The sequence below is a fragment of the Balaenoptera acutorostrata genome, chromosome 12 (assembly GCF_949987535.1).
Source record: "Balaenoptera acutorostrata chromosome 12, mBalAcu1.1, whole genome shotgun sequence".
NCBI lineage: Eukaryota > Metazoa > Chordata > Mammalia > Artiodactyla > Balaenopteridae > Balaenoptera > Balaenoptera acutorostrata.
Window position 1 is genome coordinate 64254948 of NC_080075.1, and position 18680 is coordinate 64273627.

Sequence of the window (18680 nt, forward strand, 5' to 3'; positions counted from 1 at the left end):
ATTGTTTTCCATAGTGGCTGCAACAATTCATATTCCCACCAATAGTTCCTTTTTCTTCACATCCTTCCCAACACTTGTTATTTCTTGTCTTTTTGATTATAGCCATTCTAACAGGTGTGAGGTGATATCTCATCTTGGTTTTTATTTTCATTTCCCTGATGAGTAATGATGTTGAACATCTTTTCCTGTGTCTGTTTTGGCCATCTGCGTGTCTTCTTTGGAAAAATGTCTATTCACATCTTCTGCCCATTTAAAAATCTGATTGTTTTTTACTGTTGTGTAAGTTCTTTATATATTTTGGATATTAAACCCTTATCAGATATATGATTTGCAAATATTTCTCCCATTTAGTAGGTTGCCTTTTTATTTTGTTGATGGTTTCCTTTGTTGTGCAGAAGCTTTTTAGTTTGATATAGTCCCACTTGTTGATTTTGCTTTACTTGCTTTTACTTTTGGCGTCAGATTAAAAAATCATCACCAAGACCTATGTCAAGGAGCTTACCAGTCAGACAGAGAAAAGCAAATATTATATGATATCGCTTATATGTGGAATCTAAAAAAAAATGTTACAAATGAACCTACTTACAAAACAGAAATAGAGTCACAGATGTAGAAAACAAACTTACGGTTACTAGGGGGCAAAAGTGGGGGGGGGATAAATTGGGAGATTGGGATTGACATATACACACTACCATATATAAAATAGATAACTAATAAGGACCTGCTATATAGCACAGGGAACTCTTGTCGATAGTATATGTATAGTGTATACATATATATACGACATAGTATAGTATATGTCGATAGTCGGTAGTATATGCATATGTATATGTATAATTGATTCACTTTGCTGTACAGCAGAAACTAACACAACATTGTAAATCAACTATAGTCCAATAAAAATTAATTTAAAAAAAGGAGCTTACCACTTATGTTTCTTCTAGTTTTATGGTTTCAGTTCTCCCGTTCAAGTCTAACCCTTCTTGAGTTAATTTTTGTGTATGGTATAAGTTAGTGGTCCAGTTTCATTCTTTTGCATGTGGCTGTCCAGTTTTCCCACCACTATTTATCAAAGAGACAATCTTTCCCCATTATATATTCTTGGCTCCTTTGTTATAGTTAATTGACCATGTATGTGTGGGTTTATTTCTGGGCTCTCTACTTTGTTTTATTGATCTATGTCTGTATTTATGCCAATACCATACTATTTTAATTACTATAGTTTTGTAATAGAGTTTGAAATCAGGGAGGATAATGCTTCCAGCTTTGTTCTTCTTAGGATTGCTTTGACTATTCAGGGTCCTTTGTGGTGTCATACAAATTTTAGGAATACTCGTTCTATTTCTGTGAAAAATGCCATTGGAATTTTGATAGAGATTGCACTGAATCTGTAGATTGCTTTGGGTAGTATTTAACAATATTAGTTCTTCCAGTCCATGGGCATGGAATATCTTTCCATTTATTTGTGTGATCTTCAATTTCTTTCTTTAATATCTTACAGTTTTCAGTGTACAGGTCTTTCACCTCCTTGGTTAAATTTATTCCTAGGTATTGTATGCTTTTTGATGCAAATGTAAATGGGCTTCTTTTCTTAATTTCTCTTTTGGATAGTTTGTTGTTGGCATAGAGAGATACAACTGATTTTTGTATATTGATTTTTTTTTATCCTTCAACACTACTGAATTTGTTTATTGGTACTAACTTTTTTGATGGCATCTAGATATAGTATTATGTCATCTGCAAAGAGTGACAGTTTTACTTCTTCCCTTCCAATTTGGATGCATTTTATTTCCTTTTCTTACTTAATTGCTCTGGCTAGCACTTCCAATACTATGTTAAATAACAGTAGCAAGAGTAAACATCCTGTCTTGTTGCTGATCTTAGAGGAAAAGCTTTCAGCTTTTCACCATTAGTATGATGTTAGCTATGGGTATGCCATAAATGTCCTTTATTATGTTGAGGTACATTCCCTCTATACCTGCTTTGTTGAGAGTTTTTATCATAAATGGATGTTGTACTTTGTCAAATGCTTTTTCTGCATCTATTGAGATGATCATATAATTTTTATTTTTCATTTTGTTAATGTGATGTATCACATTGACTGATATGCAGATTTTCAATCAGCCTTGCATTCCTGGAATAAATCCCACTTGATCATGGTGAAGGATCCTTTTAATGTATTACTGAATTTTGCTAATATTTTGTTGAGGATTTTTGCACTTATGTTCATCAGGGATATTGGCCTGTAATTTTCTTTTCTTGTGGCATCCTTGTCTGGTTTTGGCATGAGAATAATGCTGGACTCATAAAATGAATTTGGATGAGTTCCCTCCTCTTCAATATTTTGGAAGGGTTTGAGAAGATTGGTATTAATTCTTCTTTGAATGTTATGTAGAATTCACCAGTGAAGCTCTCTGGTCCTGGACTTTTGTTTATTAGGAGGTTTTTGATTACTGATTCACTCTCCTTACTAATAATTGCTTGGTTCAGATTTTCTATTTCTTCCTGATTCAGTCTTAATAGGTTGTATGTTTCTAGGAATTTGTCCATTTCTTCTAGGTTGTCCAATTTGTTGACATATAATTTTTTGTAGTTGTCTTTTATGATTCTTTGTATTTCTGTGGTATCAGTTGTAACATCTCTTTCATTTCTGATTTTATTTGAGTCCTCTTTTTTTCTTGGTGAATCTAGCTAAAGGTGTTATGGGTTCTTAAACAGTTACCATTAAATTTAATCATGTTTTATAGTATGTTATAAATGTATTTAAAGGAATTGTCAGACATGTCTTCTATTAGAGGGGGAAAAAAACTTAACATTCAAACTTGTAAGATTACTTAAATCCTTCAGATTAAAAAAAATGCCATTGTTGCATTATTGTCCCCTTGATACTCTGATATATCTGACAAGTAAGAGAGGAGGCAACCTGTTAACAGAACTAGCAATCAGGAATTCTGGTTTCTAGTTTTGACTGTGCCACTCACTCAAAGCCTCATTGTGAACAAGTTCAACTTCTTTGGACTTCAGTTTCCTAAACTGTAAAATGAGAGGATTGGGTAGTATCTCAGAGGACGCTTACAGCCAAAATAATTTAGGACACAGGGAATCTGGTCAGGCCTGGATTAAACTTTTATTACAATAAAGAATGAATTCATAAAGCTGAAACATTCAATAACTGGGAGAGAGAGCTAGCCATCTTTGCAACCAGATTAGATACAATGTGTTTCCTGTCCTTTCCACAAGTAGCAATGGGAAGAGGGGGAGGGGGGAGCACAGGGACAGGATGTCCTTCCCTGACATGTCACTCACCAGCCTATATCTTTACATTTTTTCATGGCCATAAGGTCTGATATCCCAGAATTCCATCCCACAAAAGAATTACAAAATGACTTGCTTTGGGGACAAAATAAGTGCTTAATTTCAAGTTCATTTGTTAAATTTTTTTCAGGTGCCTTCCTTTCATTATCGTTGTAGTGTGAATTTATAGTGACATAACTTCAAAGACTTGGGAGAAGGATAACATTTAGAGAGAAACACTTGAAAGGACTTCGGTGTGCTTTCGGTAGGCTAATACTATCGCCAGTTTGCAAATGAACCGTGGAAGAAACTGGGAACCCGACAAGTGAAAGGGAGAAGTGCCTGGATACCTAAGATAGCTCTAGGGAGCAGAAAGTGACTTTTGTTTTTTCAGGTAGTTTAAGGCACTGTGAGAATTGACTGTATATTTGCCAGTCTCCCTTTGATGACAGGAATTGTGTCATTTATCTTTATATCCCCAGTGACAGATAGCACTTAGAGTCAAATATTTGCTGAAATGACTATAAATTGCTCGGGAATAAGAAAAAATGAGATTGAAATAACAGAGCCTTGGCTATCCGAAACTTTTACAGGATTTACTGCAAGATTAACTACAAAGGGAAAAGGACTTCAGCGGAGTAGTGTTTCGGATGAAGTGTCAACACACTAGAATTTGGAATAAGCAGAAAGCTGCTGTGCTGAGTCCAGGAGAGAGATGATCAGAGTTCCTTCTAAGTGAAAACTGATCAGGCAACAGGTTTGATTGAACTCTAAGTGTAAAAGAAAGGCAGGAGCGACAGCGATACAGAAATGTACAGAACTCAGGAGTGTCTAGGGTCAGAGAATCACCCAAGTCGGAGCAGAAGGGAGAGGTCTGAATGTGCTGGCTCCCCCGGTCCAGGCTCCGGACTGGCGAAGCTCGCTTTGAGCTTGTTTCTTAGCAGAACTACCAGGAAGCCCTAAAAGATGTGCAGCTCGGGCTGGCATTGCAGCGCGATAACTTCCGTGTGTGTGTGTGTGCAACAGCGAGCGCCGCCCGAGAACTTCCGCGTGCGAGGGAAACTGCAGCACCACCCGCCAGCGCCCCGCCGCTAGAGTGAGGAAACCCGCGCTCCCCGCCGTGGGGCGGCCCCCTCCGCCGCGGGCATGGGCGGGACTGGGGCTGGGGCTGGGCCGCGGCCCCGCCCCAGCCGATCGCAACCCCACAGGCCGCCCGGGCCGCGCTCGCCCGCGCCCCGCCCCGCGACTACATTTCCCAGCAAGCCCCGGGAAGCCCGCGCGCCGCAGTTGACCCATTTCCCGGCCCGTCCCGGGCTCGGTCGGCCCCCGCGCCCAGGCGGCTGCTCCCTGCTGACTGGGGTGTGGGCGGGGAGCGGCGGAGGGAGGAGGAGGTGCTGCTGGCCGCTGCAGTTGCCTCCGCTGCTGGGCGCCTGGGCAGCTCCCCCGGTTCCCGCGGCCGCCATGGACGAGCAAGCGGGTCCCGGCGTCTTCTTCAGCAACAACCACCCGGGCGCCGGCGGTGCCAAGGGTCTCGGGCCTCTGGCGGAGGCTGCCGCGGCCGGCGACGGGGCGGCTGCGGCGGGGGCGGCCCGAGCCCAGTACAGTCTCCCGGGCATCCTGCACTTCCTGCAGCACGAGTGGGCCCGCTTCGAGGTCGAGAGAGCCCAGTGGGAAGTGGAGCGGGCGGAGCTGCAGGTAAAGACCCTCCCGGCCTGGCCCTCTTCATCCCGCCTCTTCGCTCCCTTCCGCCCCGCCCCGGACCCTTCCCCCTCCCCCGCTCAGCCCTCGCTCGTCCCCTCCCCCTTTGCTCCCGCCCATCCCACCCAGAACCTCGTCTCCTTCCTCCCTTCACCTTTGCCTTTCGCCGACCCCACTTCCTCGACCCAGGTTCCCACTCCCGCCCGTGATGCGTTGTTTACCCTCCCCGCACCTTTTCATCTGCTCCTTTACCACTCTTAACTCTCAGGCTTATTTCAGCTCTCTTGCCATTCCACATCTTAGGTCTTCCCTTTCAGTTTACTAATTGGGCTGACAGTAGTTTTACGAGATGAGCAAATCATCTCCTGTCCTAGTGAGTCCCATCCTAGGTCTAGAGACGGTCCCCGTAAAAGGTATTGACAGTTGGAGCCTGTCTGTAAGGAAGGTGGTCAAAGAAGACCAGAAGTTGTGTCCGTGAGGCCTTGACTTTAGGCAAGAAGCTGCTCTTGGGCCAAAGTGTTACTAGGAATGTCAGCTCCCTTTTTATATATGTAAATGTTTCTTCTCTTCCTTTTCCCTCACCCCCTCCCGCGTTTCTTTTAGTTGTTTCAGATTCGTGGATTTTGAATGAAGGACCTAGATGATCACAGTCAGATGATGGTTCAGGGATGGTTTTCAGTTCTCAGAATCTGAAACTTCCTAAGGGTTAATTTTCTGTTCAAGGTTTTGTGAGATTGACTTGTAATTTAAAAGGAACTAAAAGGGGCTTTAAAGTTGATTACATTTCCTTTCATAATCTGCAAGGTAAAGTATTGGGTTGGCCGTAAGGTTCGTTCGGTTAATGAATACGTTGTTCAATAAAGTTCTTAGTGAAAATGAAAAATGTGTGTCTTAGTTTTACTGAAAACCGAACAAACTTTTTGGCCAGCCCAGTATATCCAGGGAGGAAGCTATTGTGGGCTCTTAGAAGAATGAAAGTGAGGCTGATATTTTGCAGGCCATATCTGAATTGGTAAGTAGGTTTCAGTGGTTGTTCTTAAAACTTCCAAGGCACTTCCAAGGCATACACCAATTTCACAAAGACCTTAAAGAACTCTGAGTGGCTGTGCCTTTCTGTTTTACTGGCTAATCCTGTATGCTTATGAAATCTGAGTGTAGTTTTGGTTGGTGAAACACTTGAAGTTAAAATGCTACCCACTGTGTCACCGTTTTGGGTAGCATGTATTTTCTTTGGCACTTAAAAAAATGAAAAGGAGAAATAGAATCATGTGCTGGAACGGGCTGCTTTGGTGGAGTGGAAGTGGTCGTGGAAGGAGCAAGCAGAAAGGGTCATAATACAAGCTGTGGTTGCTGCCAGCTCTGTGACCTTGAGGAAATCCTTTAACCTCTTTGAACTTCACTTCCATCATTTATTCAGCATATTTATTGAGTGCTTATACTGTGCCTCTAGGCCCTGGGATTAACAAAACTGGCAAAGCTTCTGCCCTCATAGACCTTATGTTTTAGTCGGGAGGCAGTCAGCAAATGCAACTATATAGTATACTGATCCACAGTGCAGCTGCTATGGGAAAAATAAATCAAGGTACAAGTGTAGAGTGTGATAGGGGCAACTGTTTTAGATGGAGTGGTCAGGGAAAAATATGTAATTTGTCTCATAATGAACTAGCAATGCATTCCATAAGTGAGCTTGTGGATTTCAGACTTAATGGAAGTATTAAAGGCAGGCTTTAACTTTAATGTTGTACAGTTGTGGATAATGATTTTTGTATGCAGCTGTTTAAATTTTAATTTCTTATCCAGTTTAGGGAATGTAAGATAAATCACCGTACTTTGTTCAAAAACAAACAACAATTCTTACCTCCTTACCTGGGAAATTTGAGAATTTCCAACCTATCTCAACTCCCCTCCCCCCATCCCCATATTTAACTTTTCAATTTACCTGTAACTATAGTTACTCTTTAGTTATGCCCCCTCTACCCCTTCCCCCAATGTATACACACATACACATACTACTTACCGGGTTATTTATCGCAAATCTTAAACTTCTGGTAGGTTTCCCATTGGTGCTCATCATATTAAGGGCACTACATTTTTACAGGATCTTTTGGTTTGTGCTCCAGTTAAATTAAGCATCCATGGAGAAACTTAGAAAATGTGCCATAGTTTTTAAACAGAACAGTGTGTATTTTGGAAGGAGAGAGTTCACAGGAATCTGTGGTCTTTGACCCTCTTATTAGCATAATTGAAAATATATTTTAAAAATCATTTCTTTACATCAACATCATTAAATTTGACCATGTTCTTTATTTTTCTTTCCCCATTGGAATTTTTCTAGAAAAACAGTAGGAAATAAGAATTGAATGAATGATGATGAAATTTGGATCAGTTGGTATCCTCCTTTTATTTTTAAATCTCTGCTTAAGTCATTAACACCAGAGTCAACAAAAATACCTTTAAGATTAGGTCTAATTTGTCCCTTCAGGAACCTGTCAGTCCTGCTCTTTCAAGTTGCCAGGGCAGAGTTGTGAAAGGCAGTGCAAGCTCTCATCTCCCTGGCCTGCCGGCACCACTTCCTCCTTCCTTCAGATCTTGGGAGTAAGGAACTGGCCACATTGTGCCAAAAACGTATTGGTCATTTTTTGCCCCCTTGCCCATCTAGGTTAATATAAAATTCTCTTTTTACTTTTGGCAATCCCCCTCCTGCCTCACCACCACCATTCATATGAGAATAGGTAATTCATGGGAAAAGAATGGTTAAGGTTATTATTGAGCTTTATATTTGTGAAAGGAATTGGAGATAGAATACAAATCATAACATTTGAGAGAATTTTCTGTGTATGAGACATTGTGCTAGATGATTTCAAAGAAACAGTCTAATTGGAGTGATAGAACAAACAAAATGCAGTAGAATCAGAGTTTATCATTTGGGGGTTTAAATTTTCTTAGGCTAGCATAAGAGAGGAGGGCTAATAGTGAATGGGGAGATTAGCAGGAAGAAAGAATTTATGAAGTGATGAGAACCTAAGGCTCAGTATTTGAAAATTACTGACTTCTGGGAAAGAAGCATGTAAGTAAAAAATAGAAGGTATTGTCCCTAGATTTAGAAGTTTGTGTGTGGTAGGGGAGGCTCTGCTGTCTACCTGGAAATGCTGAATTGCATGAAAAAAGGTGATACGATTGAGTATTAGGGCATATGGTCTGGAGGCTCTGTACTGGAATGTTTATGAGTCTAGGTTTTGGCATTATTGGTTCATATTTTCATTCAACAAATGTTTTCAAGTACCTACTTCATACCAAGTCCTGTTCTAAGGCACTGGAGAAACGATAACGATTAAAACAGATCCTACCTGCATGAAGCTTAAATCGTGGGGGAAGACGGGCAGCAATAAATGAATACATTCATCAAACGTTAGGTGGTAATAAGTGCCATGATAAGGTAGGGTAAGGAGGATATGGAGCGCTTGAGAGGGTGGAGTGGGGAAGAAAGGCTTTACTATTGATAAGGTGCTATTTAAACAAAGACCTGAAAAGGTGACATCTGCGGAAAGAGTGTTCTAGGCAGAGGGAACAGTAGGGGGAAGGGGAAACATGCTCGGAATGTTTGCAGAGTAATTAGGCAAGTGTGGCTGGAGTAGAGGAGGAGAATGGAAGAAATGATGTCAGAGATACTGGGTCTTGCTCATTGTAAGGACTTTATTTTTACCTCAGCAAGATGGGCAACTGTTGAAATGTTTTGAGCAAAAGAGTGACAACCATCTTTAAATGGAACCCTTTGCAAGGATCCAGAATAGACTTGGAGGGGAGAAAGGGGAGATAAATCAGTCTAGTTAGGAGGCTATTTTAATAATCCAAGCCAGAGATGAACTAGGGTAATAGTGATGCGTTAAGTGAATAATATTCACATGTGATACATACTCAAAATATAATGGATCGTGAATACATTTTTGGAGGTAGAACTAGCAAGATATGCCGAAGGATAGGTTGTGAGATTTGAGAAAAAGGGAAGTCAATTATGACTCAATTATTTTGACTGAGCAGCTTTATAGGACTATTGTGAAGGTTTACTGAGCATTTAAATGGACAAAATAAGCACTTAAAATGACAGTTTATTTTTTGTTATTATTATAACTATTATTTACAATTACAGTGAAAGGCAACATGGCATAGACCTGGATTTAAATCTTTGCTTTAAAACTTACTATTTTATTTCATGCTAAAAATATATGTTTACCATAATTCTGACCTCTCAGGACCTTAGTGTCCTCATTTGTAAGGTGAGGCTGATAAACTACCTTGTGAGAATTAAATGAGATATTTTAAAATATCTAGCAGAGGTCTGGTACATAACACAAAGTAAGTGCCGAATAAATAAATGGTAGCAAGTGCATGATGTTAAATTTGTACTCCAATTTGTCTCCTTGTCCCCAGAGAAAAGCAGAATCTTCAGTCATAAATCTTCTAAGGCTAGAGCATGTAAGTGTCATCCTGGGACCATGCAGTCTAATACTCTGGGTCTGATCGTGGCACTCAGGGACATTTATGGAGGAGTGAATTATTGCCATTCCATAGCAATCAGTCTCTCTGCCCGCTGCCCTCGGAGCACCCAGACAGGTAGCGTCAGGGCCACTGTGAGGGGGGACACGGTGAGGGAAGGTGGGAGGTAGTGGGGGACACCCTGCGGTATCCTGTCCCCTCCTGAGGCACCGTCAGGTGGGACTCAGTGTCCAGGAGACCAGGAGAGGCCATGGGGACCCTCAGGCCAGGAAAGGCAGGCCCGAGGCGGGCCGCCCCGGGGCCCAGGGGAGCAGAGGCAGGGTTCCTGGGAGGAGCGGACTCCACCGGGCAGCCGGCCACCACGCTCCTGGCCTGGTGGGTGGTCACAGCCCATCTTTCTGTTCCCCAAGGGGACTTGCCGAGAGAGAGGGGGTGGCCAGCAGTGTGACCCGTCTGTCACGTGAGCTGGGCGCCCAGGCTGGATGTGAGCTCCCTCCAGAGCACATAACAGGCGGGGTTCGCTCACAGGGCTGGGCTGGGACGGACGCCCCGACCCGGCCCTTCGGCCCCCTCTCGCCTCATCTGTCAGTCGGTCAGCTTCAAAACATTGACTGTATACTTGAAATGTTCTTGCTTTTCTTTATAATCCACTATGTGTCTGTTGTTTGGAACATATAAATTTCTCTGAATATGTTTGTCTTAACCTTGCATGACTTTTTGGATAACAAATTATATACATTTACCAACCACTCTATAAAACTAGTCTTTGGTATTATTTGGCCTTTTTAAACCACTTCCTTTTAACTTGGAACAGGTGAACCCCATTGTGGTATGGTATAATTTTGTAAACAGGTTCGTTTTTCATTCTATTCATATTCTTGACAATTTATAATCTTTAAATATATTTTGGAAAGATTATAGAGGTTTTACTCTTTTAAAACATATCCTACTATTTGTCACTTTAGTTCAGTGTTTTTCAACTTTAGCTGCAATCTTAGGATAATCTGGGAAACTTTAAAAAATATTCATTTCCTGGCCTGTACCCCAGATCATTTAAATCAGATAAGAATTAGTGTCCATGGCATTAGTATTCTTTTGAGTTTCCTGGTGGCTCTAATATACAGCAAGGATTGAGAACCATTGCTTTAGTTGTCCTTTTCTGTTATTATGTATGTTGGTGATTTCAACACTTGTGTTTGTATTCCAGATATGGATGACTTTTTATATAATTTGGGATATAATTTCTGTTATTTTTCTATTATTCTTTCTGATGGTACCTAGCATTTTTAGGCAGTAGAATATTATAGTTTGAATCACCTCCTGCTGAATGAGAGATATAATGATATAGTAATCTTTGAGCTGGAATAAACTTTGGAAGTAATCACCTACAACTTTCTTTCTTTTAGGGGTAACCCCCAGAGAGGGGTTAAATGACCAAGAATGAAATAGGTTTCATACAAGCCCTGTCACTTAAATCTCCAGATACCTTTATGGTTTTTAAAAAACTTCTCAAATACATTATCTTCTTTGATCCTTACAACCTTCTCAGTTAATCAGAGTCACACTAATGTGACTTATCATTTCCCTTTTTATTTTAAAACAACAAACATGGAGATTTTACTGTGTTCTATATACTGTTCTCTAGCTTATTTTGTTAGCTACATTTAAGATTTCCTCTTGACTTTGGTGTTCTGTAGTGTCATTATGATGTGTCAAGGTATAGATTTCCTTTTATTTTATTTGGGACTTTGTTAGGCTTGAATCTCTAGATTGACATCTCATTAGTTCTGCAGAATTCTTGGTCATTATCTCTTTAGATTTCTCCTCTATCTTATTCTCTTTTCTTTTCCTTTTGGGTCTCTGATTACACGTATCTTAGGCCTTCTTTATCTGCTCTATATTTCCCATTTTTTTATCACTACATGCTTTATTCCAGATAATTTATTCTGATTTATCATCCAGTCCATTAATTTTCTCTACAGTTGAATCTAGTCTTTTAAGGTCATCCAGTGAGTTTGTGATTTTGGTTATTGTTGAACTTCAGTTTGGGTTCCATTTATTTTTATTTATTTATTTTTATTAATTAATTAATTAATTTATTTATTTTTGGCTTGTTGGGTCTTCGTTGCTGTGCGCGGGCCTTCTCTAGTTGCGGCGAGCGGGGGTTACTCTTCGTTGCGGTGCGCTGGCTTCTCATTGCGGTGGCCTCTCTCGTTGCGGAGCACGGGCTTCAGGCATGTGGGCTTCAGTAGTTGTGGCTCGTGGGCTTCAGCAGTTGTGGCTCGCAGGCTCCAGAGCACAGGCTCAGTAGTTGTGGCACACGGGCTTAGTTGCTCCATGACATGTGGCATCTTCCTGGACCAGGGCTCGAACCCGTGTCCCCTGTGTTGGCAGGTGGATTCTTAACCACTGTGCCACCAGGGAAGCCCTGGGTTCCATTTATAAATCTGCTGCATCTTTTCTTAGCAGCTTCCTATTCCCTGAAGATATTTTCAGGGTCATCTTTTATTCTTTAAACCTAGTAAGTATAGTTATTTCTTTTTCTTTGTTTTTAATTAATTAATTTATTTATTTATCTTTGGCTGCATTGGGTCTTCGTTGCTGCATGCGGGCTTTCTCTAGTTGCAGCGAGCGGGGGCTACTCTTTGTTGTGGTGCATGGGCTTCTCATTGCGGTGGCTTCTCTTGTTGTGGAGCACAGGCTCTAGGTGCACGGGCTTCAGTAGTTGTGGCTCGCAGGCTCTAGAGCTCAGGCTCAGTAGCTGTGGCGCACGGGCTTAGCTGCTCCGCGGCATGTGGGATCTTCCGGGACCAGGGCTGGAACCCGTGTCCCCTGCATTGGCAGGCGGATTCTTAACCACTGTGCCACCAGGGAAGTCCCCAGTTATTTCAAAGTTGGTGTCTCTCTTCTTCCTATATGTGAGGTCTTGGAGGTCCCTTTCTGTGGTCTGTTGTCTTTGCTGGCTCCTGCTCGTGATGGCTTGTTTCTTTGTATGCATAAATATCTGTGTGCTGCTCACTGTCCTTGAAAAAGTGTAGGACTAAATCAGGTCTCAAATAAAGGTATTCTTCAGAAAGTTTTTGCCTTTGTTTCTGGTGGGTTTCTAGAGGCATTACTTAGACTGAACCACTTTAAAGCAAATTTGTTGCTTGAAGTTTTGGACCACCCAAATAGTTGACGCCTATTTTGGTTGTAAATACTTTTGTGGGCCAATATACTTCTGCTTCACCTTTGCCTAAAGGGTATAGGCCCTTTAGGGCCTTAGCTAAATGTATATTTCCTATTAGACTCTATACTCTGGATGGTTCTGGTCTTTGCATTTTGCCTTTTGGGTCATGTAAAGCTGTCAAAACTGAAGCTTGGATTTGTTCTGATTGGTCATCACCAAAGGGCAAAAGTGGCTTTTGTTCCCTTACCTCATGGGTTCCCATTTTCCCTTCAATTTTGGTCAAATAATTCCTTACTTTCTTACCAGCTTTGCTTTTTAAGATGATTGTAGAAATATTTTATCTAGAATTTTTAGCTGTTTTCAGTAGGAGAGTTGTTTCACGGCATCGTTACTAGAAACTAAATTCTCTTATATTACTTTCAAAAACTGACAAATAAAAATGGCCCCAATAATTATTTGGGGAGAAATAACGTTGATAGCATTTCTTTATCAAGAGATGTGCCTATTTAGCCCTAAATATTATTTACTATCTAAATTACTTTTCTTTGTATTGGTAGGAGGATACTTACAACTTTTCTCCAAAATCTTGGTAATTTAGGCAGAATTTAAAACAAACCCCTTTACTAATCAGCCTTTGAAAGATGTTTGAAAGTCCGAATAATTGGGACTGGTTTCCCTTTGTCAGCCTACTATGTACTTGATGTAAGCTACACTTTTTTTTTTTTATACTTTTTGATTTATGAAAGTTTTAATTCTGGGCCATTAGAAATAAAATTGCCCTTGGGATCTTTGGAGTTTCTTGCTTTGGTCACCATTTTGATAAAACAATTTATTGACCATCATAATTTGACAGTGGAAAGTGTGGGCCTTCTAGTCAGACAGCTCCATAACTTCTGATTTATAATTTTTCTGGACCTCATTTTTGTTTATTTTATTTTACTTTTAAACTTTTTATTTATTTATTTTTTTGGCCACGCTGCTTGTGGGATCTTAGTTCCTGACCAGGGATTGAACCTGGGCCCTCGGCAGTGAAAGCGCGGAGTCCTAACCACTGGACCACCAGGGAATTCCCTGGACCTCACTTTTATTTGTAAATCGTAGATAACATACCCATCAAGCAGAGTAGTTGTAAGGTTTTTAAAAGATAAAATATGCACAGTACATAGCCCATAATAGGTGTCCAATAAATGGTTTGCTCTTCTTGGTTGAAATTTCTAGGGACAGAATGCATTTGATTGGATTATTTATTTAAATCATGTTTTAGAAGCCATGAACTAGTTTCAGCAATTTATTTGGCATAGTAGCTGCTTACATTCTCTTTGCCCTATTAGTAGTGATTTAAGGACAATAAATTGACAGTAGTGAAATCAGGGAGCAGCCCAGAGATGGCAGTAGTAGGTGGTAATAACTTGTAGGCATTGCAGACTGGAGATATAATAGAGGAAAATTGTAGTTTGGGAGAGAAACCTGAGGCAAGAAAGAGAAGTTGAAAAGGGGGTAGAAGAAAAGAATAGACAGGGAGAGGACCAGAGGGGTTGAGGGGAACATAGGCAGACAGGAGGCAGAAACTGCACTGCACACATTCACCTGTTCTTAATTCCTAATGGATGTATTTTCTATAGTCTTCATTTTAGCACTTACTATTGTAGAATTTTAAGGCTGACAGGGATAGACACTAATCATATTTTTACCTCCTGAAGGACCTTAGAACTTAAGCAGTCTCATCCCTTGTTTTATCATTTAGAGCCAGAGAGAGGAAGTGAATTGTCTTAGATCACTCTGTGAGTTGGTGTAGATTTAGGTTAGAACTCAGGAGTCCCAGTACTCAGGCCAGGCCATTGTTCTCCATACCACATTGTCTCCTTTTATTGATCCCTCACCCTGAATGACTGCTTCTGATCTGAAGTAGACAAGAGAATTATAATATTTACCTGAAATCACTACTAATAGGGTGAAGAGAATGTAAGCAGCTACTATGCCGAATGGATCACTTAAACTAGTTCATGGCTTAAGTGTTTAGGTATGCTTTGAATAGCTGTCATAATTTAAAGAAAATTCTTATTTATTTCAAGCTTTTCTTCAGGTAAAATAATTTAATGAAACAATTATATTATAAGGGGCTTAGGAAGAGTCTTCAACAATTTATGTTCCTCAAATGTGTTTAATAATGTATCACTCTAGTTTCTTTTAATACTTTTATTTATTTTTGTGTAGTGAATATTGAAATAAAATGTTTATTTCTTTTTAAAAAATGTCTGCAAATTTGGGACTTTTGCAGCTTGCTCTGAGAATAGCCTAATTAAGTTCTGTATATATTTATTAATATAATTTGTGTTTATTGATCAGATATCAAATTTTGTGTAGTGCTTTAGTTATTAGGTTATTCTTAGCTCACCTACTTTACATATGCTATATTTGAAAAGAGTAATATGTCAATCATGTATTTGCTCTTATGCAGTAAGGTATTTGAGGAAATAAAAATCACCTTCTTTGGCAGACTTTAATGCTGTTTAACCTTTATTATAAAAATACCCTATCTGAACAAGATGATGGGATATTAGAAAATACTGTTACGTAAGAAGGAAAATTTGTCATAGAGTTAGTTAGAAGCAGTATGGCCAAAGGAAAATGAGTAGGTATTTTGTTCTGGAGATAAGATAGGGAGAAAAATAAGGGAGCAGAAGCCCTGGAATTCAGGTGAGCTCTGGGAAATATTGAGTAAGGTTGGGTGGAATAGGTATTTTGGGTGTGGTGAATAGGTTCTCGGCATAACTGCACTACAGGGATCCAAGGAAAGGGCGGGGCGGGTGGGGGGTGGGGAGTGTTTCATCACCGTACACACAGGTTTTATTAGCACTCATTTACATGTGACAGAAATTGGATCCAGTACCAGCATATCTAGTTAGGAGAAATAAACTCGATGTCAAATTCCACAAGGGTGATACCAGTTTCACCTGATGGAAAATTACAGCCCAGTCTGGGACTTGTTCTCAGTTTTTTTGTTTATACCTCCTAAATGAGAAAGTTAAGCAGTGAGCTAAGGAGCCTAAATGATAGGCACAACTAAAACCTGCTCCTGAGGAATGTGGATTCCTATCAAGCTAAAAGGAGGGAATAGGAGGAGCCTGGGGATCTGGGTCAGCATACTTACTGAACTTGAAAAAGCAGTCAGTCAGGGAAGATGGTGCCCTGGTCCCAGTAATAGAACCCATACTTTATCTGTTGTTTTCTCTCTTTCGTTTCTTCTTTACCCTCCAAAAATAATAATAGTTTTATTTACTCAGCACTTGCCATGTGCCAGGTACGGTGCTAAACACTTTACATGTATAATCTTTGTTTTTTTTTTTTTAGTTAATTAATTAATTAATTTATGACTGCATTGGGTCTTTGTTGCTGTGCACGGGCTTTCTCTAGTTGAGGTGAGCGGGGGCTACTCTTCTTTGTGGTGCGCGGGCTTCTCATTGCGGTGGCTTCTCTTGTGGAGCACGGGCTCTAGGCACGCGGGCTTCAGTAGTTGTGGCACGTGGGCTCAGCAGTTGTGGCTTGCCGGCTCTAGAGCGCAGGCTCAGTAGTTGTGGCGCACAGGCTTAGTTGCTCCACAGCATGTGGGATCTTTCCGGATCAGGGCTCGAACCCGTGTTCCCTGCATTGGCAGGCGGATTCTCAACCACTGCGCCACCAGGGAAGAAGTCCCTATCATCTTTTTTAATCCTTGCAAAACTATATGTGGTAGGTATTCATAATTATTCCCTAATTCATAGATGAGAAGAGAGGTTAAATAATTTGCCATGAGAAAAGTTTGAGTGATGGGCCTGGGCATAGTAAGTAGAAGGAAATATTTTGACATTTTTCTTGTTCTCTCATGCTTCTGAGTCAGCGTACAGGCCTGGATATTTTCCTCTCCCTTGTCTGGTGAATTTCTAATCATCTTCCAACATTCATTTTACTTTGGGAAACCTCTCTGATCTCCAGACACAGTGAAGCTTCATGCTCCCCTAACAGTTTGTACATATAAGAAAGAAGCTTTGTTATCCAATACCATCCAGACTGGTTGATCAGTAAATCCGAAAAGATGGTTAAAATGACACTTGAAATAATTTAAGTTAAAAATATTTAAACATACGGTCATTTGCCAGCATAAGACCAGGCCCACTGACCCTTCACTGTTGTTTGCTAGAATGCCTATCGGAGTTCTGTGTTGTCATTCTTGAATAAGCTACAATTATAATGTATTGTTAATGATTTCTGGTTTTGGTTTTCCTTGAGCAAAGCACAGTGAGTGTAGAACTGTAGATTTTTAATGACCTTTCTCCAGTCTTTTACAGTTGTTTCCCCCACATCTAATTTGACAGCAATATTTTTTAGGGTGTCTCCTTTACTGTCTTGTCTTTCTGAAGCGTTCAACGTAGTCTTTGTCTTCATACCCATATTTTGTTGGTTTATTTAATATTTAACTGAATTATCTAATCAAAGTAACAAGTGCAGCTGATGTAAACAGGTTTGGGAGGAAATCTAGTTGACTCTTGGTCAACCAACATGTATGAGTAAACTACAGAGAATACCATACTCTAGCTTTGAATGTTTAATATACCTTGGGCTTTGGGCAGTGTTTTACAAAGGGGCTAGAGAATACTGGTTAATCCATAGGGTTGGTTAAGAGAGGATTAGTGGTGAGAACTTCTACTGTATCTTGATTATACCACCTATCATACTTTGCATATTTGTTTCCTCACTAGATTGTGAGTCACCTTAAGGGTGTTCTTATTTCCCTAAGGTTCAGCTGAATGACTTGCATATAGCAGTTGCTTAATATATGGTTCTTGAATGAATCATGTATTAGGTTACATTGTTACATGAATATGTATTAAATATGTGTCTCTATATGTATACCTTGTCTCCCAGCTAAATTGTGTCCTTAAGGGCAAGTCTTGTGTCCTACACTTCTTTGATATTTACAGTGTTTGTCATTGTAGTGTACAATGATTGTCCCTTGGTGTCTGCAAAGCGTTGGTTCCAGGACCCCACCCCCATGGACACCAAAATCCACACGTGCTCAAGTCCTTCATATAAAATGGTATAGTACAGTAAGCCCTCCATATCCACTGGTTCTGCATCTTTATGTTGGTATATAGAGGAACAGTGTATCTGTCTCTTGCTGCTAGCTATGACTTCCACTGGAAGGAGCCTTTTAGAGCAAGTTGTGTCTGAATTCTGCTGTTTAGAGCATTGCCTGAGCCCTGCCACGTAATTCTGACAGAGCTCATTTTCAGGGATGCCACTGGCTTCATAATTGCAGCCTGATGTTAGCTGCAGCAAATGGTGCTTGGGCTTTGGTAGTTTTGCCTGTAGGTTTGTTTTCTTCTCCCTTTGTGTGTTAAACACTGACTGCCACGAAGTGTCTTTGGCATCATGTCCTAAGAAGTCTTTACAATCATCAGGATAATGTGACAATTTTTTCTTCTTTTCTACAGCCCATACCTTAAAATTTTATGCACAGTTCTTATTCCTTCTAAGTAGATAACAAATGGAATAGTTCTTCTGTGAAGATAAATCTAATTTTAAATAAAATATCTAGTCATCATTACTTTGCATTCTACTTTTCTTTTTGGTTGTAGTTGCATTACCAATATGTTGTGATTTCAAACGTTTTTGAACTCTGCTTCTTTAAATAATAAAATAGAAATGCTTCCGTTATCCAGAATTCAGAATGAAAAGTTCTGATTTCCTTATCACTAAGCCTGCATCTTTTCATCAGAAATTAAAGTTTAGCCTTTCGGATCCATGTAGCTAGCCAACTAAGTGAGAATGAGCACAAAAAGACTAAAATATGAAAATACCAAAGTTGCCAAAAGCTCATGGACAATTTGTTGTGGATTAAAAAAAAAAAATTATGCTTTTGCTTGCAAGGTTTTTGGTTGGAACCCTAGGCACTTATTGAATACCTGGCATTCCTCCTATGCTTTGGAGACACCATGGAGAACAGGCAGATATGGTTCCAGCTCACACAGAGCTTATGATCAAGCAG

At 40.3% G+C, this 18680-nt stretch overlaps 1 protein-coding gene across 3 annotated transcripts in view; it reads left to right on the forward strand.

Annotated features, from left to right (window-relative positions):
* The first annotated feature begins 4582 nt into the window (after positions 1-4582).
* Positions 4583-18680, forward strand: part of STRN (striatin) — a 113822-nt gene continuing 99724 nt past the window's right edge. For all 3 annotated transcript variants that reach the window (XM_057558131.1, XM_057558132.1, XM_057558133.1), the window contains exon 1: positions 4583-4989. In XM_057558131.1, coding sequence (XP_057414114.1) covers positions 4756-4989 — 234 coding nt within the window. In that variant the 5' untranslated portion in view covers positions 4583-4755. The remainder of the gene's footprint in view (positions 4990-18680) is intronic.